Source organism: Dipodomys ordii, unplaced genomic scaffold (assembly GCF_000151885.1).
Source record: "Dipodomys ordii isolate 6190 unplaced genomic scaffold, Dord_2.0 Scaffold150, whole genome shotgun sequence".
NCBI lineage: Eukaryota > Metazoa > Chordata > Mammalia > Rodentia > Heteromyidae > Dipodomys > Dipodomys ordii.
The window spans coordinates 943,663-971,009 of NW_012267366.1; the positions used below are offsets into that span (position 1 = coordinate 943,663).

Sequence of the window (27,347 nt, forward strand, 5' to 3'; positions counted from 1 at the left end):
ATTAGTTCTGTGCTTGATGGCAGAGCCTGATGATCATATAATCAATCCCTGAACATGGCTCATTACAGGCCATTTCTAGAGATCCTTATTGTGGCCTTGAAGCAAATTTGGCCTCTAAGGCTTGTAGAACAGATGCAATTTAAAAAGACTGCATTGAGGGACAATAGGTGGGAAACGTAAGTTTCAGTTAAGTGGAAAAATCATTTTCTCCATGACAGTTGAGGAAATCAACCTTTACTTGCAACGAACTTCCACATGCTTTAGTGTTACCAAGTTGGTGTCCCCCAAGCATGAGACATTTTAAAAACTAGTTATTGAACCATATATGGATATGTATAGAATTGACATTATTGATTACACATGTGGATAATGAAGTACCTATCTGGAATGGGGTGTAAGCATTTATTTGATTTAAAGCCCAGAACAAAGCTTTTGCTTAACTTTTATTCATCAGGCACAAGACAGAACTTTAAAGAAAACACCACTGAAATTTTTCATTGCTAACATGAAATTTAAGTAGCGCATTTTATAAAAAAAATCATTTTCTATAATTTTCAATAATACACATTCCCTTCTGAAGTGGAAAAACAAAACTCTGAAAACACTGAAGCAATTTGCCAATTTGCCACCTGTTGACCAAAAATGTTTTTTTGGAGTTGAATAAAACATCAAATTACTGAGTACAGTATGAACACTTTACAATACACATAAAATTACTGAAGGAAATGTTTCCTCTGCCTTTAGCACAATGTAAGTACAAAGCTAGAGTGTTTTTTTCTCTCTCAAATACGATTTAATTTACAAAGAATTGCATATAACTGACCAATACTGATTACAGGGCAAAGAGAAAAGCAATGTTCTATAATTTTAATGTGTATTTAGATTCTAACATTTTATAGTTGGATTCCAGTTTGTAGTTTTGAACAACACAAAAACTCGTATGTCATAACTATATATGGCCTACATAAAATTGAATTTGACTTAAGTTGGAATAGATAACTTCTTTGGTGGGCATGGACTTTCATCTGAATAACTGGATCTTTTCTAAAGGGGTTCTGAAAATATATTTCATAATATACCAAATTTAATGTTTTCCCTAAACTTTCTCCATATGAAAAACACATTCAGAGATTATAATTCTTTTTAATTTCACTGTGCTAGAAAACTATGGCTTCTTGGTTTGGTTTGGTTGGTTGGTGTTTTCCTTAGGTATTGAAGGAAGGGCTGTCACCCCAGTTAAAAAGCTATGGCAAAAGCACATAAAGCCACTTGTAGGTATTCTAGAACACTGTAGAATCTCGCTGTGTATTATATCTCATGGTGTAATAGAAAGTGAAGTGATTTTCAAAATGGTTCTTTTTGTCTTCTCTGTGAATAGATCATACATAATCTGTTACAGAATATACAATAGTCAAAACTGAAGACACATAAATACAACAAAGCTATATGAAAGTAAGAATTTTATAGAGAGCCAATGTGGGTAATTTTTAGGTTGGATATGGTTGTCTGGTTTTGTCCTTTTCTAAGGCTGGCTACGCAATAGAATTGTATCATAAGGTGGCGAGGGTAGGAGTGCTCAACATCTGTCAGTGGATCTACTTTCTCTTGGTGTTACTTTTTTTTGTTGTTTTAAAAAAACGTGAAAAGAAGGAAAAAAAATAAGGAAATGTCCAATCTCCATCGGCCACGTGTTGGCATCTGGGCGAGAAGGAAGTGTGTGGTGGGCAGGGTGGGCTCCAGCTGCTGGCGGGTGGGCTCATACCAGCGTTTCCGGGAGGGCGTCTGGGTTGTCAGTGGACAGCAGCTCCCAGATCTGCCACCGCTCTCGCTGCCAGTCGAGCCAGTTGGCGTCCCCCAAGTGCGGACGGTTGTGCTCGCTGCTTGGGTGGGGGGAGTAGGCGCTTCCCAGTTTTTTCAGTGGGGCCTTAGGCTCCTGGGATGCCCGCTGGCCTCTCCCCTCCGAGGCTGTTCCTGAGCTGCCTTTGGGCCTCTGCAGCTTCCACAAGGGAGGCTCATTGGATGGCTGGGCCAATCCTCGGGAGAGCTTGCCCTGTCCCGGGTATGGAGGAGGGGGCCTCCTGTCATCCCTGCCACTCTCCCGTGGTCTCTGGTGCGAAGGCTGGGCCCGGCTCTGCGGCCCGGCCCTGTCCAGCTTGCCCTCCATGAGGTCTTCAGCACTGCTTAGGGTCAAGTGTGGCTCAGATCTGGCCACTGGCCGCCTGGCCGCCCCACCCCCACCCTGGATGGGGGGAGTGCTGTAGACTCGTGATGTGGGATGGTGGACGCGGCCTTGCACCATGGTGGCCGCCGTCTGAGTCCTCCGAAGGACCTGAGTGCTGCTGTCCAGCCCTGCGGAGCTCCCTTGACATCGAGGCCAATGCTGGGATAGGTTCCCTTGGGAAAGGGAACAAGGCCCCTGTCGCAGGGAGCTGCTTTCAAAGATGTCACTATAGGAACCTGGGAGCCAGAGAGAGGCAAGGGTTGGAATTAGTTCATGGAATTGTCCATGCTGTTGCTTTCTTCCCACAGCCCTGTTTCTACAACCTGGCGTGGTGGCTCACACCTATAAGTCGTAGCTGCTCAGGAGGCTGAGCTCTGAGGATCCTAGATTGTAGCCACCCCAGGTAGGAAAGTCTGTGAGACTATCTCCAATTAACCCCCAAAAAGCTGGAAGTGGAGCTGTAGCTCAAATGGTAAAGTGCCAAGTCCTGAGTTTAAGTCCTAGCACACTCACACACACACAGTACTCTACCTGTCATTCCTGGGTCTTTGGATCCACTTTTTAAAGTTGAATGCCATGTTCCCCAGATATTGAAAGGCTCCTCTGACATATCTAGGAAAAAGAATAAAAAGTTATATAATACAAACATGTTAAAAATAAATATTTCTCTTACTGTCTTCTATACAGAGTTCTGTATTCAACATTGTGTTGGATGCAAAACAACACAGTCCACATTTGCTTTTCAGGAAGTTTACTGGAGCCATACAAAACATTCTTTCTCTATATGGTTGGAGCCATGATCCCCAGAACCTATTAAGAAGTCACATTTTTTTTTTGTTTTTTTGGGTCCAGTCATGGGGCCTGAACTCTGCGCCTAGGCGCTGTCCCTCAGCTCTTCAGCTCAAGGCTAGTGCTCTACCACTTGAGCCACAGCACCACTTCGGCTTTTTTCTTTTTGCTTATGTGGTGCTGAGGAATCAAACCCAGGGCCTCATGCATGCAAGGCAAGCACTCTACCACTGAGCCACCTTCCCAGCCCCAGAAGTCACATTTTTTTTTAAAAGGACTTTGGGGAAGTTGTGGAATTGTGATTCTTGAGATGGAATGATTTTCCTGTGTGACTTGGATGGGCCCAATGTAATCACAAGGTTTTTTTAAAGGAGTCAGAGAAGATTCTCCTATGTTACTGCTTTAATACAGAAACGTATAGATGCTGGCAGTAGAACACATTGACCCTACAATTCCCAGGAAGGAAGGCAGCCCTGCTGACACATCTGATGTAGGACCTCTGAAGCCCTAAGGCAGCAAATAATGTGAGTTGTTTCAAGCCACTGTTTGGATAATGTGAGACAGCAGTGGTAGGAAAGGTATATAGTGGATCTGAGTGGCAACTGCCTTATGAGCTGTGACCACATGAACAGAGAGACGGAGGAGCAACGAGAACAGTTTCCGAACTCTTCTAGGAGACACTCTACTATTGATATCAACAGATTCTTTCCAGCAGTCTGGGCAGTAGTGACAGTGTGACTACCAGCCTAGTTCCTCTCCTTTACTATCCTGTGCTGGGATCCTAATTATGAGAAGCAATGAGGAGAGGAGCAAAGATCTATTGGCATTGTTCCCATGCTTCATAGCTATGTCACATGGTCCCTAGGAGAGCCTCAGTAGGTCATGTGACAGATGAGTCACCCAGCAGAAGAGGTGAGAAGTGAACATGAGGTTCCACATCACACATCAGGCAGGGTTTAGTCCATGTGTAGTGCTGTGGTAAGAGGTTAGTGGATTAATTAAGCCCAATGAATCAGACCCTTTTGTCATTATTAGTCTCCAAAAGCAGGAGGAAATGGGCCTCCACTGTGCTCAGCCACTCATTTGAGATCAGGTTAAGTTGGAAGTGGCAGAGCAGATTTTGGACTCTGGGTCTCCTTGGTATCCTTGTCATTGGATACTGACACTATTTGGTTCTGGCACGTTTGTTTTGTGAGGAGGCCCTCAGTTTCTTTTGTTGTAAATGTGACAGCAGCGATCAGGTGGCATCTTAGGTTCACAAAGATGCAGCCCAGCACCACCAGCCAGGACACATAAAATGCTTTGGCTGTTGGAGGAAAGTTATCAGCTGGCAATATGATTGGCCCTTCTGAGCATCAGTTACTTCCCATAAACTTGAAGGTCAAAGTATGGGCTTCAGGGACCCTCCAAGACAATGCCTGGGGTTCCTAGCCCTTCCTCTTCCTAGCATGTGTTTAGCAGGTACTCAGTAAGTGCTCATTGCATCACAGAAAGGTCCAAAGTGCCCTCACCGGGTACTACCTGCAACAAGGGCAGAGGCATTTAGTTTAGCCAGTGGCAACTGGATTCATTACCTTTTACAAGCCTTGGTCCAGGAGAACTTTCTCTTGACTTTGACTTTGGCGACGGCAAGTGGCCCACCAGCATGTACTGCTCTGGAACTTTATAAAGTTTCTCGGAGCCCCCCGGGGCCCTGTCCTCTTGCATAGCCAGCAGGGAGCGTTCAGACAGCACTGGGGAGTTGTTGTCATAAGGGGAGATGTCTCCACTGGAGGCTTTGTTGGAATCTGTAGATGAATGCCTCCCTCCCAGGGAAAAGGAAACTTCCGACGGCAGCATGTCAGGGCTTCTGGCACAACGAGAAAATTACACGTGTGTAAATGACCATTTACTCAGATTGAACAGGAGGAGAACAAATGGACATGGGGGCTAAACCAAAAAGACCTTTTGATCTACATTCCAGTACTTAGGCATTGATAAAGTGAAAGAACTTCCACATACTGTCAGTAGATGGCAGCAAAACACAACAAATGAAACAGACCGCTCCCTGCATAGTATTTGTCAATATATGGTCAGCAGAGGGCAGCAAAACCTAAGAAATGGAATGAAACAAGCCAGGAAAAAGGAGGCAGATGAACAGTTGGGTCCTTGTATTCACCAATGTGTGGCCAGCAGAGAGCAGTAAAAAAACGATGTAACAGAAAATGTCAGCCAGGGTGAAAGACAGACATGAATGCAGATGGATCCCTGAATTCACAGTGCATAGCTGAAGTGCCCCGTGGATTAATGCCTGATTGCATTTAAAAATGAAAGCCTTATAATCACTATGTATTGAGCAAAGAAAACTGGTAGATAACTCTACCTTCCTTGGTTCAAAATTAATTCAGATAAAACTATAGTTGATACTTGAAGTTTATGGTGGTTTTATGGACAACCTTTCTTGTCCCTCAAAAGATTCAATGTAAGTAAGCTCATCCTTCCTGAGATGAAGATGATGATACTTCTCATGGGAATAACTACTTCATATATAAAAAGGGGGCCAAAAATAAGTATCAGACTATCAGTGTAGACATTTAACACAATTCCACAGGGCACTAACACTTTCACAAATTTATACATGACATAATTAGCATACTATCCACTTATATACATGGGAGTGAGTTGTCACAGCAACAGAAATAACTGAAAATGTAAGTGGAACAGGAACATGAAAACTTCAAACATGAAAAGAACCAGGCAAAGTCTTACCTGGAAACAGCTTTATTTTCTACCTTCCTTAAAACAGTGGCCCTGACATCTTAAAGGGAAATGATCAGAAGTTGATTAGAAGTTCCAGAACCTTGCCCTCTCCCTCCCTTCCCTGGGCCTAGTTTGTGTCTCTTTATTCATCTTTGCTTTTCTTTGGTTCTGTTTTTCAAAACAAATCCTTGGGGGTCTTAAGAGCAGCCGTTTCCTAACCAAATGGTTTTGTGCATGCAAAATGGAGGGAGTATGCTCAGCTCACAGGGGCCCTCGTGCCCTGTGGGGTTGGCAGCAAGGGTTAGTACCCAGAGGAAACACACCCCACCCAGCCTTTGTGATACACCATGCCCGCCATCGAGGGAGGCAGCCAGCACTTGTGTGGACATTTCCTACCCACACAGAGTAAATAAGTCCTTTCCTTGCCTCTTCTTTAAATGGATATCAGGCAATCTTATGGGCAGGAGCCAGAGGACAGCCATGAGGATGATTTTCCAGACCTTTAGACCGCCAGTGAATGTGAAGAAAAATAAAGGAACTTAACTATATCTGCTGGAAAGTTGGAGGGGGGCACTATTTAACCACCGTATTTAATTAAAGGGAAACAAATGCCCTAGTTCTAGCTAAGGGAACACAAAACAAAACAGTGGGCACTTGTAAGTTGTCAGTAGGACTGTAATTGAGGACAGTTTATTATGAAAATGGGAAAAATTGGATGTGTTAAACTAACAGAGGTCGGCTCAGAATCTGACCAGTTGGCTAGCAACTGTATTATAGAAGTAATTGCTTTTGTTTTTCCTGCTCAGTTGATATTTTTGAGCTATTGATGAAAACATTTTATGCCTACTTAGTAAAAATAAGTCATAATTTTACATCAGTGACAGCAAGTAAAGCCTTCTTGTACGGATATTTTAGAGATGTGAGTCAATTTGTAATCCAAAACAAAACAACTATCAGGCTAAGAATGCTGCTTTGATGATGTTGTTTTTGCCTTTCTATTGGGAGAAAAGGTTGGAAAGGTCATATTTTAGCTCACAAACTCCACAATAATCCTCATGTCTCGTGTCTTGCTCATCTTATCAAATATATTGAAGAAGACATTTAAAAAATGTTGTAGGTACAGATTGTTAGGAATTGTGTGGGCAAAGCTAACCCCATGGAATGACTTTTCTTTTACATCTTCTTACTAGGGACATGTGGATTACTACTGAGGAAGTGAGTTATTTTCTCCCTATGGACTCATGAGTCATGCAATAATTAATGTCTTTCTATCTGTAATGACAGCTTCAAGGAAATGAAGCCCATATGAGATGTTGTGTGGAAGCGTGTGTGTGTGTGTGTGTGTGTGTGTGTTTTGTCAGTGGTGGGGCTTGAGCTCTGGGCCTGGGCACTGTCCCTGAGCTCTTCAGCTTAAGGCAAGCACTCTACCACTGGAGCTGCAGCACCCCTTTCTGTGTGTTTTGTATATCACCATCAACTTAGGGCTCTTCCCCTCCACGACTCTCACATTCACAGGAGGTTGTTCTACTTCACCAATTTCTTTCAAGTTGCTTCAGAAAACAGTGTTTGGACAGGGAAACCATACTTTCATTGATTGTTACGAGAAAAAGTGGGTTGCAGGAATGGTAGTATATCTACCGTGTAGTGTTTGGTTTGGTTTTTACCAAACAAGGACGGTTAAGAATAATGATACAATGAACTCAAGTTGATACAGCCCTTTTTCGTCCATCTTCATAGCTCATGTTGGATGGGAAAGAGATGGTGAGTCGACCTCACAGAATTTCATGTAGTGGTTATGAAAGGAGAAAGTGTACTCACCGTGGTGGCACCTCACTTGGGAACTTGGTGGAAATGTATTCTCAAGCTCCATTCTGCACCTATTGGCAGAACTGGCTACATTATTGGCAGAGCCCAGTGCAAAAGGAGCACGTGGGGCACCATGCTAAAACAAATGAGGAATTTCAAGAGAGCAATAGCAGACCATTCAAACAAATACGAGCCCCTTCTGAATGTCACATGGCAGCCCAGGAGGCCACCTGTGCTTTTTTGTTGTTGTTGCTGTCAGTCATAAGGCTTGCACTCTGGGCCTGGACACTGTCCCTGAGCTCTTTAGCTCAAGGCAAGCACTCTACCACTTGAGCCACAGCACCACTTCCAGTTTTCTAGTGGTTATCTGGAGATAAGAGTCTCATGGACTTTCCTGCCTGGGCTGGCTTTGAACTATGATCCTCAGATCTCAGCCTCCTGAGTAGCTAGGTGTGAGCCACCAGTGCCTGGCCAGCTCTGCCTATTGAAAGGAGAACCCTAGGGGAGGAACAGTAGATTGTGTTTAAAGAAGTACAATAGAGGATGCCCATAGATGAGCATGTCCAAACACCTTCCATTCCTCTCAGTCCATAGATAGAACAGTGGGATAAGGGTCTGCTAACAGCCAAATCAGGACAGATAGGATAGACAGTGGCTCAAGCTGTGGTGTTTGCTGGACTTGAAGTGAACAGGATGGCCCTGATCTTGGAGTGGCTGGGGCCTCAGTCAGGAGAAGGAGGGTAGATGACACCTGGGCCTCTTTGGTCCTCCTGTGCAGGATTACTAGCATGGGATACTCTGTTGGGGGGGAAGGACTTGGTGAGCTGAGGGAAAGGGCATGGGAATCCACCCTGACTTTCCCTGCTCTTTTGGTTGAGTCTCTGAAGTGTGAAACCACAGTTGGAGCCGTAGTCAGAGAAGAAACTCAGGGAGGAAGCTGGAGTGAATCACAATAGAGGGGAATGAGTTGCTTCATAATAGACATAGGCCATGAATCTCCTTGTGATGCTGGGGTCACAGCAAGAGACATAGAGCCATTCAATGAAAGATGAGATCACCACTTACACTTCACTATGGCAGTGAATACACACTGTATACACGAGGCAAGCAGCTTGAGAAATACGTGACTAGCCCTGTGGCACATAACAAGAGTAAACATGGATGGAGTTCATCATGTGTTGTTTTTTTTTAGAAAAAAACAACTGTCCTTGTTCTGGATCTCAGTCTAGAAATGGACAAGAGAACAAGGAGCTAATCACTTGTTATCCTCTTTCTAGCAGAAGAGATAGTAGGGATTGGGACCCTTGTAAAATGTATTTGCTCAATGGTATTTGATATTGCAACTCAGTGGTAAAAGGCTATATTTTGTACCTAACATTAATGGCCTTATTAATTTAAAATATTTTCCTATGTATTTATTTTCTCAACAAAGGCTAGAAGGTGGCAGTCAAATTTGTAAGTACCCATGTCAAAGAATTTCCAAATCACATGGCCTTATTAATTTAAAATATTTTCCTATGTATCATTTATTTTCTCAACAAAGGCTAGAAGGTGGCAGTCAAATTTGTAAGTACCCATGTCAAAGAATTTCCAAATCACAGAAATCACACTCTCCTTGGGCATGGCTGACAATATAAGACAATCAAACACAAACATCTTCTCTTTGATTTGCTTGTAGCAGAATCCAAATCTAAGCAGATGGTTTTGAGTAGGAGCCCTAAGTATTGGTATTAGGGTACTTATACATTTATTTACAGAACAGGTTTACTTTGACCAGTGATTCACTAAAATGAGGATTAATCTAAAGCATTTATTTACTAGCTTATCTTTCTGTGTCTTGGAGTTTAATAGACTGTTGGATTTGATGGGTTGCCTCTTGACATGAATTTGGGCCCAAATGTCTCTAGTGGTTTCTCTTTCCAGATTCACAGTACCATGGGTTGAGGTACAGAGCATGGGGTGGATGGGTTTTCCAGTCAGCATGGGTTGGCTTCCAAGCATGGAGATTTCCCCCTATTAGATCCCTAAACCTCAGGACACTCCACAGCATGCATGGCCAGTCTCAGCTAATCAAACACACATGGGATGAGCATGGAGAGTGAATCACATTCTCACCCTTAGCTGGTCCCTCCAGGTCAGGGTGTAAATACGCTGGCAGGGTACTGTGGGCAGGCCTGCTCTGCCGCCGGAAGTACAGAACTCATTCTGTGGATAAATGGAATACTCCGGTTCAATCACCGGATGTGACTAGCCCAGCCCCTTGCGGAGGTGTGTCAGGGAGATAGCTCCCAGAGATTTCAAATGTGCATCGTCTTCATCCTTGGCTCAACTGTTCAACTGATAAATTCCAAAGCCCATAAAGCAGCTTAGACACTACTAATCCTGGAAGGAGAAGAATATGTTGCCCAAGCAGCTCTGGCATTATGGAGACTTTCACATTAGTCATGCTTAACTTCCCTCATGCAGAATCCTAGAGAAAAAGTAGCAAAGATGGTCTGATATGGCTCAAATCTCACCACTGGATGACAAAGCCAGCACCTTGGCCATTGGGTTATATTTCTCTCCTAATTTTTAGCCCGTAGTATTTCCCTCCAAATAGCACTTAGAGAACATTTATGACAGGTCAAGATAATGCTGTCTTTCATCATTTCATTTACAGTGTACCTGATAAAACATCTTCAAATTCATATGTTATAAATATATGAGGAAGCTGTGAATCATATTAAAGATATTAGAAGGAGCAAAGAGGTAATCGATTCTCTTGAAGGTACAATTACATTTTTCTGAATAGATTTGACAAATTATAGTAAAAGGAAAAAAGGAATCATAACCTATCTTGCATACAATTCATGGATATATGGAAGAAGACATCTTTGAAAGATTTAAGTGAATTTTTTACATGATAATTCATCTAATAAGCTAAATGAAATATTACTAAATTACAGCAAAGCCTCCAGAATAAGAAGGAAGACATCATCATTCAAGAGAGATTAGCACCCAGTTGAAGAAAACAATTATTTCTGGGCACCAGTGTTTCATGCCTGTTATTCTAGCTACTTAGGAGGTTGAGATCTAAGGGTCCTGGTTGAAAGCCAGACTGGGCAGAAAAGTCTATGAGACTCCTATCAACAATTAGCCACCAAAAAGCTAGAGGCATGACTCCATTGGTTGAATGCCAGCCTTGAGTGAAAAAGCCAAGTGAGAATTTAAGGCCCTGAGTTCAAGGCCCCTCCCCCCCAAGAAACCCAATTCCTTTCAAAATCCTAAATGCTATATATATTTTTTTAATTTTATTTTATTTGTGAACATACTGTACAGAGGGGTTACAATTGCATGGGCAGGATAATGTGTACATTTCTTACCAAGCATTGCAGCCTCCTCCTTTGTTTACCCTTCCCATCCCTTCCCAGCTAAATGCTATATTTTAAGACAACTATAGAATTCATCTATGGTCCTCATTCACTGGTTACTAGTTTTTACTATATTTTAAAAATAATGCCAATAAAACCTTGAGAATTTCCTTAACAATATTAACCTACAATGCAATTTAAACGATATATTTGCCTTATCTGTATACTTTCTCCTTGAATGACATTATGTTTGTTTTGCTTTGATCCTGTCCTCATCATATAGTAGAGAAGATGGTCTACGTAGTTTTCGTGTTATATTTCTGGGATAATCTATGAACTCTGATGTAACAAAAGCAGGATTTCTTCTATATGTTCAGAGGCTTCCATTTGCAAAGTCAGCAGCAGTGCTGCTGGAACAGGTGCTGTGAAGTGCCTGCGCTCTTGTGAGCGCGGCATTTACGGATCGCTCTCACATGAGTCACGCTCATCTGCAAAGCATCTCTTACGTACAAGTCCAGGTGCATTTGAGGCACCTCAGGCAAAAATAAGACTCTGCATTCCTACACACATCATTTATGTATGGTTAATTTCTCCTGTGGAACATTAAAACAGTCAAAGCTACTGAAAAAGTGAAACCTATTTACAGTGAAATGTTCAACATTACATTAAGCTTAAATGCTTTATTTGTACCAAAATAATTTCATCATTCTCTTATGTCAGGTTAACTTAATTTAAAATTATGGAAGACTGTTACTTAGGCAAGAGAAACGGTGAAACACAGCAATTCCCTCTGTTAAAATGAGATAAGCAAGGGAAGATTTCAGAGCATGATTGATGACTTGCTTTCATTTAAGCCAGGGCACAAATTTTAACTTTGGCTTCAGGCTTAGTATACTTGGCTGAGCATGGTATTGGTCTTAAAAAAAAGTTGCTCATTTGGAAGAATCTAAAAATAAAATTTGCTAGGTGAATAGAGGATAGACTGTACACACACACACACACACACACACACACACACAGACTGTACACACACACAGACTGTACACACACACTTCTACACTGTTGATAAAACACCTGAAAACAATTAAGTTGTTGAGGCAGGAGGTAGAGGAATGATGGAAGGAGTAAATAATTACAAAGGGACATGTGAAAGTTTATGTATTCATTACTTCTCCTGATAGTGGTAGTACTACGAAAGCATACATATAACCCAAACCACCATATTTTATACCAGAAGTGCATGTCATTTCTTTTTTTTCCAAATTTTTTATTGTGATTAAGTGCTTACATAATTTCCCAAATTTCATAGTATTGTGGGATAGTGAAGTTGAGTTAAAGTCACAAACACATTCTAACTTTGATGGGGCAAATTGTCTATCATGGTCTATAAAATTTATGAGTTCTATGAGCTTTGCAATACAGTTATTTCTTCCACATTGGGTGATATGTACATTTCTTTTGCTTTGCATAGCATCAGCTGTTCCCTCTTTCCCACTTGTTCCCTCCCTCCCATCGCTGCCATTGTGTTGCTTAGTTCATTTTGGTCAATGTCCAGTGCAGCTGATGGGTCCCGCTGGTGTATGTTTTTCCCTGATTCCCTCTAGTTCTGTTTGGACCTCCTGGTTTCCCTCCAGTGTGCACATATATACCATATATGTGATCAGCAACATGGAGTTATTTAGTAGTGATTCGACCAGATGAGTGGAAGTCCTTTGTTTCTTAAGTCCTGTTTATTTTGTCATATCACCTAACATTTTGGATTTAACATCCACTTAACAGGGAGACCATGTGCCGTTTGTCTCTTTGCACTTGGCTTACTTAGCTCAACATGACTTCTAGCTCCATCCATTTCCTTGCTATGCCATTATTTTGTCCTTTCTAATGGCTGCTTAATATTCCATTGTGTATAGATACCACAATTTTTGGATCCATTCATCTGTGGTGGAGCATCTGGGTTGTTTCCATATCTTGGCTATTGTGAACAGTGCTGCAATAAACATGGAGGTGCACGTGTCCTTGTATACTGGTTCCTGTTGTTCAGGATAGATGCCCAGAAGTGGTATGGCTCGGTCAGAGGGAAGGTCTATATTTAACTTTCTGAGGTACCTCCAGACTGCTTTCCAAAGTGGTTATATTAGTGTACATTCCCACCAGCAGTGCAATAGGGTTCCTTTTTCTCCACATCCCCTCCAGCATTTGTCGTTGGCTGACTTGAGGATGTGGGCCATTCTGACTGGGCAAGGTGTTATCTCAGGGTTGTCTTTATTTGCATTTCCTTCACAACCAGGGATGGTGAACATTTCCTCATGTGTTTCTTTGCCATTTTAATCTCTTCTTCTGAGAAGTCTCTAGTTCCCTTGCCCATTTAGTAATTGGTTTGTTAGGTTTGGGAGGGAATAGTTTCTTGAGTTCCCTCTATATACTGGATATTAACCCCTTGTCTGATATACTGCTGGTAAATATTTTTTTCCCAATTAGTTGGTTGTCTTTCTAGCTTGGTTGCTATGTCTTTAGCTGTGCATAAACTTTTAATTTTAAGGTAGTCCCATTTGTCGAGTCTCTCCAATTTGTTGTGACCCTGGGACTCTGTTCAGTTAGTTCCTTCCTGTGCCTATAAGTTCAAGTGTCTCTCCTACTCTGTCCTGCAGTAATTTCAGAAATTCAGGTTTAATATTAAGATCTTTAGTCCATTTTGAGTTGATGTTGGTGCATGGTGATAGGCTGGGGTCTACTTTTAGTCTTCTGCATGTGGCCACCCAGTTTTCCCAGCACCAGTTGTTGAAGAGGCTGTGTTTCTTCCACTGTATATCTTTGGCTCCTTTGTCAAATATCAGCTGACTGTACGTGTGTGGTTTTATTTCTGGGTCTTCTATTCCATTGGTCTTCGGGTCTGTTTTTGTGCCAGTACCATGCTGTCTTTGTTCTTATGGCTCTATAGTAGAGTTTGAAGTCCGGCATCGAGATCCCTCCCATGTTGTCTTTTTTGCCTAGAATTGTTTTGGCTATTCTAGGTCTTTTGTTGTTCCATATGAATTTTTGGACTGTTTTCTGAATTTCAAAAATGTACGCCATTGGGATTTTAATAGGAATTGCATTGAATTTGTATATTAATTTTGGCAGTATTGCCATTTTCACTATATTAAGTCTGCCTATCCAGGAGCATGGGAGGTCTTTCCATTTCCTAGTGTCTTCTGTAATTTCTTTCTTTAAGTTTCTATAGTTTTCATTAAATAGTTCTTTTACATCTTTGGTTAGGTTAATTCCTAAATATTTTATTTTTGGGGGGTTTATTGTGAATGGGGCTGCTTCCTTTATTTCCCTTTCTGCTTGTACATTGTCAGTGTACAGGAAGGCGGCTGATTTTTGTGGGCTGGTTTTGTATCCTGCTACTTTGCCGAAGTGATTTATAATTTCTGAGAGTTTGGGGATGGAGTTTTTGGGATTATGAAGGTATAGTGTCATGTCATCTGCAAAAAGGGATAGATTAACTTCTGCTTTCCCTATGTGGCTCCCTTTAATGTATTTTTCTTGCCTTATTGCCCTGGCTAAGGGTTCTAGGACTATGTTGAAGAGGAGTGGAGACAGTGGGCATCCTTGCCTTGTTCCTGATTTTAGGAGAATTGGTTGAAGTTTTTTCCTCATTAAGTATAATATTAGCTATTGGTCTGTTGTATATGGCTTTTATTGTTTTAAGGAATGTTCCTTCTATTCCTATTTTCTCCAGAGCTTTAAACATGAATGAATGTTGTATTTTATCAAAAGCCTTTTCTGCATCTGTGGAGATGATCATGTGATTCTTGACCTTGGATCTGTTGATGTGTTAGAGTACATTTATTGATTTATGTATGTTAAACCATCCCTGCATCTCTGGGATGAAGCCTACCTGATCATAGTGTATAATTTTTTATGTGTTTCTGGATTCTGTTAGCTAGAATTTTGTTAAGGATCTTTGCATCTGTGTTCATCAAAGAGATTAGTTTGTAATTCTTTTTTGGTTGGGTCTTTGCCTGGTTTGGGATGAGTGTGATATTGGCATCGTAGAATGAGTTTGGGATAGCTCCCTCCTTCTCTGCTTCTCTGAAGAGCTTGAGAAGTATGGGTATTAGTTCTTGTTTAAAGGTCTTATAGAATTCTGTTGTGAATCTATCTGGTCCTGGGCTTTTCCTTATTGGAAGACTTCTGATTGCTTCCTGTATCTCGTTGTAGGATATTGGCTTATTTAATTGATTTACTTCTTCTTTGCTCAGTTTGGGCAACTTGTATTTCTCTAAAAATGCATCCATTTCTGGGGCTGGGAAGTTGGCTCAGTGGTAGAGCGCTTGCATTGCATGCCTGAGGCCCTGGGTTCCATTCCTTAGCACCACATAAGCAAAAAGAAAAAACCCGGAAGTGGCGCTGTGACTCAAGTGGTAGAGCGCTAGCCTTGAACTGAAGAGCTGAGGGACAGCGCCCAGGCCCAGAGTTCTGGCCCCACGACCGGACCCAAAAAAAAATGCATCCATTTCTGCCAGTTTTTCTTTCTTTAGAGAGTATAACTTTTGAAAATAGTCCTTTATAATTGTTTGGATATCTTGGGTACTTGTTGTGATCCTTCCCGTGGCATCCCTGATCTTGTTAATTTGAGTTTCCTCTCTTCTTTTTTTTTTTTTTGGTCCGGTCGTGGGGCCTGAACTCTGGGCCTGGGTGCTGTCCCTCAGCTCTTCAGCTCAAGGCTAACGCTTTACCACTTGAGCCACAGTGCCACTTCCGGCTTTTTTCTTTATGTGGTGCTGAGGAATCGAACCCAGGGCCTCAAGCATGCAAGGCAAGGGCTCTACCACTGAGCCACCTTCCCAGCCCCTCCTCTCTTCTTTTGTTAATTAATCTTGCCAAAGGTCTATCAATTTTATTTGTTTTTTCAAAGAACCAGCTTTTTGTTTTATTAATTTTATCTATAATTTTCCCATTCTCTATCTCATTAATTTCTGCTCTTAATTTGATTATCTGGCTCCATCTAGTAACTTTAGGTTCCATTTTTTTCATGTTTTTCTAGCTGTTTTAATTGCAACATGAGATTATTTACTTGGTCTGTCTCTATTTTCTTGATGTGGGCAGTGAGGGCAATAAATTTGCCCTTCAGGACTGCTTTTGCTGTGTCCCACAAGTTTCTTTGTGATGTGTCTTCATTTTCAATGAATTGTATGAACTTTTTAATTTCTTTTCTAATTTCTTCAGTTACCCAGGTGTTGCTTAGAAGTGTGTTGTTCAATTTCCATGTATTTGAGTAATTTCTGTGGTATGCTTTGTTATTGAGAACTAGCTTGACTCCACTATGGTCAGATAGGATACAGGGTCTATTTTGGAGAAAGTTCCATGAGCTGCCGAGAAGACTGTGTACTGTGTTGTTTTAGGGTGAAAAACTCGGTAGATGTCAGTTAGTTCCTCTTGAGGTATGGCCTCACTTAATTCGGTCGCTTCTTTGCCAATCCTCTGGTTGGTAGACTTTTCCTTTGGTGAGAGTGGGGTTTTAAAGTCTCCTAGTATTATCATATTGGGTTCTATTTTATTCTGTAAGTTTGAGAGTATTTGCTTAACATATTTGGGTGCTCCAATGTTTGGGGAGTATAAGTTGATAATGGTAATATCCTCCTCTTGGATTGTCCCCTGTATTAAAATGTAGTGTCCTTCCTTGTCTTTTTGTATTGATTTTAATGAAAAGTTTATTTTGTCAGATATCAGGATAGTTACTCCTGCTTTCTTACTGGGGGCATTTGATTGGTAGATCCTTTTCCAATCCTTCACTCTGAGTTTGTTTGTAGGTTGGGCTGAGAGGTGGATCTCCTGAAGGCAATAGATGGATGGGTCATGTTTTCTGATCCAATCTGCAGTTCTTTTTCTTTTGATTGGTGAATCAAGACTGTTAATATTTAGGGATAGTATGGAGAGATGCATTGTGATCCCTCTCATTCCCTGTTTTCCTAAGTTTTTCTTCTTTCCTTTCTTCCTGTGCTTGCTCAGTTAGACTTCTATTAATACCTGTCTGGTGTGGGTCCCTGTTCTTGGTTGCTTTCTTCAGGTTGTGTTCCCCCTCTTAGTATTCTTTGTAATGCTGGCTTATTGTTTATGAATTCATTTAGTTTTTCTTTACTATTATAAATTTTCAGCTCTCCATCGAATGTGAATGCTAACTTTACTAGGTATATCGGTCTGGGTTGGCAGCTATTGGTTCTCAGGGCTCGTATGGTACTTTCCCAGACTTTTCTTGCATTCAGTGTCTGTGTGGAAAGATCTGCAGTGATTCTAATTTTTTTTCATTATAGTATAGGTCCTTCTTCATTTTTTGCTGCATACAAGATTGTTTCCTTATTATTCAGGCCTATCATTTTTACTATAATATGTCTAGAAGTGTTTCTCCTGGGATCCTGCTTGTTAGGTGTTCTATATGCTTCTGTTATGTAGGTAAGATGATCTTTTTTAAGATGGGGGAAATTTTCACTGATAATCTTGTTGAACAGGTGTTGTATTCCCTTGCTTTGATATTCCTCACCTTCATCCACTCCAATTATACGAAGGTTAAATTTCTTGGCGCTATCTGCTTGCTCTTGGATTTCCCTTTGGCATAATCTAAGTGATTTTTCCATATCTGTCATTTTTTGGTCCAGTTGGTGTATTCTGTCTTCTGTATCTGACACTCTAAATTCCATATCGTTCACTCTGTTAACTATGGCTTCCATTGTGGTTTGCATGGAGGAAATGGACTCATTTATTGATTCGATGTTGGTTCTCAAAGTACTAATCTCACCTCTTAGTGAGGTGTTTACTACCTCTATTTTTGTACTGATCTTATCTCTCAGCGAGGTGTGTACTGCCTCTATTTTTGCATGCACCTCCTGTTTGAGACCCTGCATCTCTTTCGATATTTTGTCCCTGTGTTCTTTTGCATGTTATTTCTTAACAAAAATGTTGCTATTCTGTACATCATTTCACTTTATAAAATACATTATAGTTAATGTTGCTGATGGAGTATTTAGTACCCCCTTAAATTTGGTGACTAGGTGTCTCCCTTGCTCACCCCTCAGTTCTAGCCCTTCCATAACGTCTTTTTTTTTTTTTTTGGGTCCGGTTGTGGGGCCTGAACTCTGGGCCTGGGCGCTGTCCCTCAGCTCTTCAGCTCAAGGCTAGCGCTCTACCACTTGAGCTACAGCGCCACTTCCGGCTTTTTTCTTTTTGCTTATGTGGTGCTGAGGAATCGAACCCAAGGCCTCAGGCATGCAAGGCAAGCGCTCTACCCCTGAGCCAACTTCCCAGCCCTTCCATAACGTCTTGATTCTGTAGTCAATGGCCACATTCAATCTACTTTATCCTATTTGATTAACCTCCTCCCCTCTTTCCTTCCATCCTTGAATGAAAGATAGGAGTGTCTAGTATAAGTACCTTTGAAGAAAAGAGCATATAATTCTAATAAATATACCAGACGATTACTTAAAAAACTGTAAGTCTGAGATCTTCCATAATTAAAAAAAAATCTCTTTTAATCTCCCCTTGGCATTGCATTTTGGCTGAAGGCAAAATTTAAGTAGATAAGCAAAAGAAAAAAGAAAGATCAATCCTCCTTTCACCCCCCCCCCACCCAATTCTGGTGTTGCATAAAGAAGAGAAAACCCAAATCAAAGCAAAACAAGTTCCCAAATAATCACTTTCCAAAGAGAAATAAGAAATAGTTTCTTGTTCTTGATTTTGCACTCTTCTGAAAAGTTGTTTCTTTTCCTCTCCAAATTACATCTTGTGTAGTTTCCACTTGGTCTCACAGGAATGTAAAGCTTTATTTAGGTATGTGAACAGGGGTGTGTGTGTGTGTGGGAAACAGAAGCTTCAGGGGAAAAGTCAGTGTCTATAGTGAATAAGGGTTTTGCTTTTACACTTGACTTAAAATAGTTGCATTCTCCCCTGTGGATAATGCCAACTTGGTTGATATTTCATGAACACTGAGATAGCATAAATTGGTACTCAAGTCTTTGGTTAGTAGTTCTAAAGTAACCTGCCAGTAGTTCTGTATGGGGGTGGGGGTGGGGGGAATGTGCACGCATGCACACATGCGCGAGCGTGCCAGTCCTTGGAGACTGAACTCAGGGCCTGGGAACTATCCCTGAGCTTTTTTTTTTCCTTCAGGGTAACACTCTACCCCTTGATCCACAGCTTCATTTCTGGTTTTTTGGTGGTTAATCAAAGATAAGAGTCTCAAGGACTTTCCTGACCTGGGTGCCTTTGAAATGTACTCCTCAGATCTCAGGCTCCTGAGTAGCTAGGATTACAGGTGTGAGCCACCTGCATGCACTTGGCACATCCCTACCATTTATTAAGCATTTATTCTAAATGAGGTACAATAATGCTCTAAAGCTGCTGCTACTTTTTGTCTTCGATTTACAGATGAAGAAATTGAGCCCTAGACATTAATGAATTTCCTAAGACCACAAAATTAATAGCAAGAGAGATGGAATTTGGATGTAGGAAATCTGGCTCTAAACTCTAATTCTGTAAACTTGAAGTTTGTTACACTACACAAGCATGGGTTGCAGATGGGTAACTGATAGCCTCGTGGAGCTAGAACTAGGTGTCAGTTTGAGGTACTATGATTTTCCATCACAATACTCTCTGATTACAATAATCTGTTGTCATTATAACCCTTCATGACTACTTTTTTAGCTAAGTGCAATCCTCAGCCTGCTACTTAAGGGAATCTAAATAAGAAGGCTTCCTTGTGTCCCCAGACAGCTAACATATTCCCTGTTGTGAGAACATATACCTTGTATGGCCAGGCTCTGAGGCTATCTTCTCTGGTAACACCCAGGTCTAATTACATCCTCCCTTGGCTTCCAAGTTCACTGCCAATCCTTCCTTTTCTCAGAAGTCATCCCTGATACTGCAGGTCATCTATCTTTAACGTTTAAAATTTATTTTTGGCAATACTGGAGTTTGAAGTCAGGACTGCAAACTTTTGCTTACCATTTTCACTCAAGGTTGATGTTTTATCACGTGAACTACACCTCTAGTTCTGGCCTTTTTTTGGTTAATTAGAGGTAAAAGTCTTGAAGTTTTGTCTGTCCATGCTGGCTTTGAACCTTGAGCTTCATACGTCAGCCTTCTGAGTAGCTAGGATTATAGATGTGAGCCACTGGCACCCAGCCGTTTTCATATATTTTTTTGAACAGAGTCTTGAGTTTTGCCTGGTCAGATCTGGACTGAGATCCTCCTATTTATACTTCTTATATAGCTGGGATGACAGGCACATACCACTTCCTTTAATTTTTGAAATGAGATCTCACAGAATTTTGCCCAGGCTGTCCTCAAACAATGATCCTTCCTATCAATGCCTCCTCAGTTGTTGACATTACAAGTGTAAGTCATTATACCAAGCTCTACCCCTTCCTTTTCTTCAAACTCCCAAGTGGATCAATGATCTGGAACACTGCTTCCCTTCCTTTGCAAACACAAAGACAACTTTTGAAGTCCCTATATGACTGTGAATACATAGTATCCACTGTGAGGGATCTTGGACAAAGGTTCTCAGCTTTGGCTGCTCATTTGAATTCAGATGAGAAAATCTTTAAAAGCTCAGTCAGTGTTCAGGGGATGGACACAGTGGTACACACTTGTATTCCCAGGAATACACACTTGTATTCACAGGAGTTGGAGGCAGAGGATCATGATCTGAGACTGGCCCAGCTAAATGTGCAAGACTATTGGAAAAACACACTGAAAGTGGGAAAAATAGTGGCATTATGGATGCAATGGTTGAATGCTTTCCTAGGCAGCAAGAAGCCCCTGGTTCACATCCTAGTATTACCAAAACTCCAAATAAAACAGTAGTAATATCCAATGTTCAGACAGCAACTCAGAACAAAGGAACCAGAATCTCTAAGGAATGAGTGCAGTTTTCTAGTTATTTTGTAAGTTCCTAGCGTGATTCAAATGGCCAGTGAAGTCTGAGAATTGCTAGTGTAGCACCTGACATCTCAAACTCTGTGACATATTCATCAACACACTTCCTATTATGGAACCCTTGTTGGTCTTCATCTACAGGTCTGAAAGCACTTAAAGGCAAGAAAGTGCTTCAATATTTCCAAGTTTTCTCTATATAAAATGTGGATCATGGATAAGTGACACCAGTATCGTCTGGTGGCATGTTAGAAATGCAAATTCTGAGGCTTCCTCCCCAGTTTTACTAATTTTGGAGGAACATTTTACTAAGACCTGTTGGTGCTGGGGGCTAGTGGCTCATGCCTGTAATCCTAGCTACTCAGGAAGCTGAGATCTGAGGGTCACAGTTCAAAGCCAGCCTGGAAAGTCCTTGAAATGTTTGTCTCCAGTTAGTCACAGAAGACCAGAAGTGGCACTGTGGTTCAAAGTGGTAGAGTGCCTTGAGCAAAAAGAGCTCAAAGACAGCACCCAGGCCCTGAGTTCAAGCCCATGACTGGCCAAAAAAAAATAATCTGCTGGTGCACCGTATGGGCAGGGTTATTTAACACAAAGAGACCACATATAGCTTGAGGTCTAGGACTCTTGGCCCTCAAAAGACCATAGAAATAAATATTTTTTCATGAATGTATGTGTGTATGGCATCATGGCCATCATATGGAATATTCTTTGTCTTACACCTAGAAAATAATCAACCCCAGACCATTTTCTTTTCATCCTGTCTCACTCAATCTTGCCAAATATTTTTTATTAAGTCATCTTAGACACCCACAGAGTTCCTGGGAGCATGTCTTTATATCCTTCAAGTCCTGACGTTTACCTAAAAGCTTGCTCTCATGCCCCCTCTCTTAGATGTACAGTTATAATTCCTATCTTTACAGGGATAGGAGATAAAAGAGGTTGTACAATTTTACAGCTTAATGTGGGCTTAATATGTGTGCTTCTTCCTTTTCCTAAGAGCAGAGAAACTTCACCTTTTGGTGTTGGCATTTATATGCCAACAGTATACTTGAAAACCACCAAAAAGATAATTTCTATCCATGTTTTTTTAAAGTATGGCATGTACCTATTTAATAATACTATGGAAAAGGAACAATTTTGCCAGTTAAAGAGCAGCAGTTTTGGAGGTATAGGTTTGCTAGCTTCCTCAAAGCATAGCCCCCAGATGACATGGATTTCTTTTGGTAGTACTGGCACTTGAACTCGGAGTCTTATGCTCAGCAGACAGGCACTCTTACCTCTGAGCCTCTAGCCATTTGTTTGCACTGGTGATTTATAATGTCTTACTTCCTGCCTAGGATCGTACATGGGCCATAATTGCTTATTTAGACTTCCTGTTGTAGCTAGGATGACAGGCATGAATCACCATGTCCAGCTCTTAGTTGAGAAGGGGGTCTTGTGAACTTTTCTTCCTAGGCTGGTCTTGAACTAACTCAGCCTCAGTACTAGCTAGGATTATAGGCATCAGCCATTGTGCCTGGCTGACTTGGATTTTTTTAAAGTATGTCTGAAAGGTTGATCCAGTTTACAAGGTCTTCCCTGCTCAGCTGGAAGTGAAGCCAGGCTGAATGAAGCAGGGTTATTAATATGACTTGAGATGGGATTGAACAATGTCAAATGTCTTTTCACTAAATTTCTCTTAAGTAGTTTAATTTTATTTGACATAAATATGTATGAATAAGTTAACATATGTCATCATATCTTTTTGTGTGTGCCAGTACTGGGTTTGAACTCAGGGTCTTCAACTTGCTTGGCTTGCTTGCTCATGGCTGGCACTCTACCACTTAAATCATGTTGTTAGCCTAGCATTTTGATGGTTAATTGGAGATGAAGTCTGGCAGACTTTTTCACCCCAAATCCTCCTAGCCTCAGCCTTCTGGAGTAGCTAGGATTACAAGCATGAGCCAAAGGCATCCTGCCATGGGTTGTTATTTCAAAGATATAATCAAATAAGACATGTCATTATTGTATATATTACTTAGAAAGTAGATTGGGCACTAGTGACTCATGCCTATAATCCTAGTTACTCAGGAGGCTGAGATCTGAGGATTGCAGTTCAAAGCCAGCTTAGGTAGGAAAGTGCACAACACTCTTATCCCGAGCAAATAGCTGGAAGTGGAGTTGTGGCTCAAGTGGGAAGAGTACCAGCATTGAGCTAAAAAGCTAAGGGACAGTAACCTGGTCCAGAGTTCATGCCCCAGTATTGGTGTGCATGCACATGCGTGTGTGTGTGTGTGTGTGTGTGTGTGTATGTGTGTGTGTGCCCGCATGTGCGCACCATGCGCATGCGTGCACACACACACACACACACACACACACAGAGCCAAAAGTTCCATATAATGTGACTGCAATAACCATTATGATTGACCATAAAATCAGACTAATGAAAAATTCATACTACTTTAGGGACAAAATGGCAGCAAACTGTAGCCTACAGAATGGTTCATATTTTTTTTTTCATTGCAAATTTGCATGGATGTAGTCATCAGTGTGCATTTCCATGAAAAGAATAATAGCTACAGCTGGGTGCTGGTGGCTCACACCTGTAATCCTAGCTACTCAGGAGGCTGAGACGTGAGGAACATGGTTCGAAGCCAGCCCAGGCATGAAAGTCTATGAGAATCTTATCTCCAATTAATCACTCAAAAACTGGAAGTGGAGCTGTGGATCAAAGTGGTAGAACATTAGCGTTGAGCCCCAAAGCTCAGGGATAGTGCTAAGGCCCCAAGTTCAAGCTCCACAACAAAAGAGAGAGACAGAGGAGAGAGGGAGGGGGAAGAGAAAAATGAAAAGTAGCTACAAAAAATGAATGGGAGAATATACACACCTCTGATTTCCAATGGGCTCTAAGGCATCAGTGAAGGCCTATGCTGTGGTTTGCTAATGCATCGCTCCCACTGGGAAAGCTGCACAAATAGACGCCTCCAGGTGCAGCCTCACTGACCACTAAGTACCATTATTATTATTTTAGAAGCAGAATCACTTATGTGTATCACTGTCCACAAGCTTCTTACCAGCATTTTAGTGATTTCTCCCCAGAAAATACAGTCAAAATGATCTCCAGGTGCTAGAGAAAGCTGAAAATGGACCAGAAAAGTCTTGTAAAGTGGTTTCTAATTTGATAAGTGGATTGGTAAGACCGAAGAATTTTCTGGCTAGGTGGAGTGATTAGAATTGTCAGAAAGTTGCCAAAATTCCATTTCAGTCACTGTACATGGGATTATGTAAACATTGCTGTTTCTTCAGAAATGGAAATAAAAATCCCCCGTGTGGCTTTAGAGAACGGAAAACTGGCATACTCACGATGATTGGGAAGCTTTCCTTCTGAGTAAATAGTCCACGACATCAGGATCTGTCTCTAACAGGCTGATCAGAACCTCGTTCTGGAGATCTGGGGGAACCTGGAGGAGCCAAATGTAGAGATATAAATAAAACCATTGTAGAAAGATGCAAAGCCATGGCGTTGGCAGCTTTCTGATCATTGAAAACAGCTTTAATCTGAAGGCATGTAAGGCATCACACAATAGATACGCTGCATATCCATGTTTATGGCAGCACTATTTGCAATAGGAAAACTATGCAATCAGCCTAGGTGCGCATCAACTGATGAGCAGATAAAGAAAGTGGTGGACATGTCCACACTACAATATTATTCAGCAATAAAGAAGAACAGAATGATGCCATTTGCAGGAAAATCCATGGGACTGGAGGTCATCATGTTCTGAAAAATAAACCAGACTAAGAAAGACAAATGTCACATGCTCTCTCTCATATGTAAACTATAGACCAAATGGAAAGATATGAATGTAAAATGGGGATTGTTTGGGAGGAGGAAACCAGTGGGAAGAGGGGAAAGAAAAAGGATGATGAATATGCTGGAAGTAGCTTATATGCATGTATGAAAACAGAATCATGATCAGGGCGCCAGTGGCTAACACCTGTAATCCTAGCTACTCTGAAGGCTAAGAAGCAATGATCATGATTCAAAGCCAGCTGGGGCAGGAAAGTCGATGAAACTCTTATTTTCTAATTAATCACCAAAAGCCAGAAGTGGAACTGTGGCTCAAATGGTAGAGCCTTGAGCAAAAAAGCTCAGGGACACTGCACATGAGTCAAGTTCAAGCCCCAGGACAGGCACAAAAAATACAATCATAAAACCCATTAACACTGAAATTATTTTTAAAAGGAGAAGGAGTGATAAGAAAATGTAATAGGATGAATTTGATCAACATATATTAAACACATATATGAAAACATCACACTGTTTGTATATTAATAAATGCTCATACAAATTTAGGAAAAGTCATAAGACCTACATTCATGTATACAGCTCATTGAATTCTTAGGACAAACTGGATGATTATATACTTTTATAATATTCCGTTTCAATCTAAATGTCTTCACTCACATGCCTGGAGGTGACAACCTAATCAAGTCACTTGAGTGCTGCTGTTGCTCAGACTTGATTTTTCTGGGCTTTGTGTTACTAAAATATCATGGTTAAGAAGAAAAGTGTCCATACTTTGTTGTCTAAATGAAAATACTTTCTGGAGCTCATATTTTGAGTATGCCATGGCAACAGGCAGAAGCTATGACCGCCTTGAGCAGTTCTGGAACATATGATTCGTTTATTAAGAGGCAGGTCTTTGAGACAAAGTGCTTCAGTTCTAGCTCCACAACTATTAGCTAGAGGACCTTCAACAAGGAACATTCACAAAGACCTTTCCAAGTTTTGATGTCCTCATTTGGAAGGAACAGTAATATTCAACATAAAGAGTGGTGATGGTGATTCAGTGACGTTTTGTGTTGAGAATGTAGGATGTACTTGGTCAATAGTACTAAATTAATCTGGTGCTCCTTCTGAATGTCTTTGCTGTACCCGTCTTCCCTCCTTCCTTGTCCCTTAGTCAATCAACAATTAAATACATCTCACTTGGTTATTGCCCAGACATCCACTAGGACTCCATGGACAAACACCTGATGTTTCTCTGAGCTGAATTTGCAGTGTATTAGAAGATGACCCTGTCACTTGTGTGGAAAATGTTCTACAAAGGAAGATTCAACCGAGTGTGGGTTCAACACAGCTCTGGCTGGCACTTTTCTATTCCATAGATGCTGATAGTTCAACTGGAGGAAACTCAAATTATTGAGAGAAAATAAATGTCCTCATTTTCTCACACAGAGGCTCAGAGAGAAGATTTTTGAAAAACCACAAGGACATGTCTTCTGAGAATAAGTGGTTGGTGGAAGAATTTGCCTCTGCCTCTTGCAGAATTCAATTGTTCTTGAGCTCTGAGAAGCTGGAAACAATCTTATTAATACAAGCACGGTTGAGAAAGCAAGAAAATGCTTTCCTTCTCTCATAAATCTGTTCCTCCTACTTCATCCTGAATCTTCATTAATGTCACTGCCAAACCTAGTTGCTTAAGCTCATACTCTCAGAGCTGTGTTCTACCCTCTCGGTGTCTTATACCCCTCCCCATTCAGAGTCAGAAGGTCTACTTGATTTCATCTCTGTTTCTGCTTTCCTCCTCTTTCCATGCCAACTACAATGACCTAAGTTCAAGCCTTCACCACCCCTTTGTAGTGGTCATCTGTTAACCATTACCAGCTCCTATGTCCCTCTTCTTATAAAAATTATACCCTAAGTTCCCTTTGGAGAACCAAATGCTGCCCAACACGTTACTCCAAAGTGAAGTGTTCATCCTAATCTAAGTCAACTAATCTTTCCATTCCCAGACCACCATAGTTGACTGGGAAGGGGCATGTGACACCATTACAGGCAAGGGCAGCATGTGAGAACTTCTTTGTGGCTTCTAAGACAGAAAATACAGGGCCAATAACCATACGGGACCTGAGAAGTTCACTGGCAATTGAGGAAAGAATAAGAAACGGAACAAGAGAGAAAGAAATAGTCTCTTGATGGCACTTAGGAATGGTGTTAACTTCTGCTTGTCACCACATTGGAATTTCAATTCTTCAGTAAGATGGGCCCTGAAATTCCTTCAGATAGTTCGAGTTTATAGATTACATACATATCTTGTGGGCCCTAAATGTAACATCTTGCTAACTTGTGCACAGTTTCCTTAAGCTGTGCATCAAAGTACTTCTCCACACAGTCATCAGAATGTTCTGATGAAGATACTAGCTTGCCTTCCTTGGTGTGTATTTCCCATTTTTTCTCCTGGCAGTCATTCCCACAGACGTTCTCCCTCAGTACTACTGTGCTTCCCAGCTTTGTACCACCTCTATTCCTTTCACTCATTGCATAGATATTTGATGAAGGCCTACTAAGTGTCAGACCATAGATGCTGGTATTCAACTAACAACAGACAAGAATCCTGGTACTAGATGCCCCTCAGTAGATGAATGGATCAAGAAAATGTGGCATATATACACAATGGAATTCTATGCCTCCATCAGAAAGAATGACATTGTCCCATTTGTTAGGAAATGGAAAGACTTGGAAAAAATTATATTAAGTGAAG

The 27,347-nt window shown here is 41.2% G+C and overlaps 2 protein-coding genes across 2 annotated transcripts in view; one reads left to right on the top strand and one right to left on the bottom strand.

Annotated features, from left to right (window-relative positions):
• LOC105997664 (cytochrome c-type heme lyase) overlaps nt 1–11,384 on the top strand; it is a 32,729-nt gene extending 21,345 nt beyond the window's left edge. Inside the window, exons 8-9 of the transcript XR_001175655.1 lie at nt 10,215–10,322; nt 11,189–11,384. The gene's annotated coding sequence lies outside the window, so the exon portion shown is untranslated. The remainder of the gene's footprint in view (nt 1–10,214; nt 10,323–11,188) is intronic.
• Arhgap6 (Rho GTPase activating protein 6) overlaps nt 426–27,347 on the bottom strand; it is a 439,497-nt gene continuing 412,575 nt past the window's right edge. Inside the window, exons 10-13 of the mRNA XM_013032153.1 lie at nt 24,163–24,260; nt 4,585–4,859; nt 2,753–2,833; nt 426–2,457 (exon numbers count right to left, since the gene is read on the bottom strand). Coding sequence (XP_012887607.1) covers nt 1,757–2,457; nt 2,753–2,833; nt 4,585–4,859; nt 24,163–24,260 — 1,155 coding nt within the window. The 3' untranslated portion in view covers nt 426–1,756. The remainder of the gene's footprint in view (nt 2,458–2,752; nt 2,834–4,584; nt 4,860–24,162; nt 24,261–27,347) is intronic.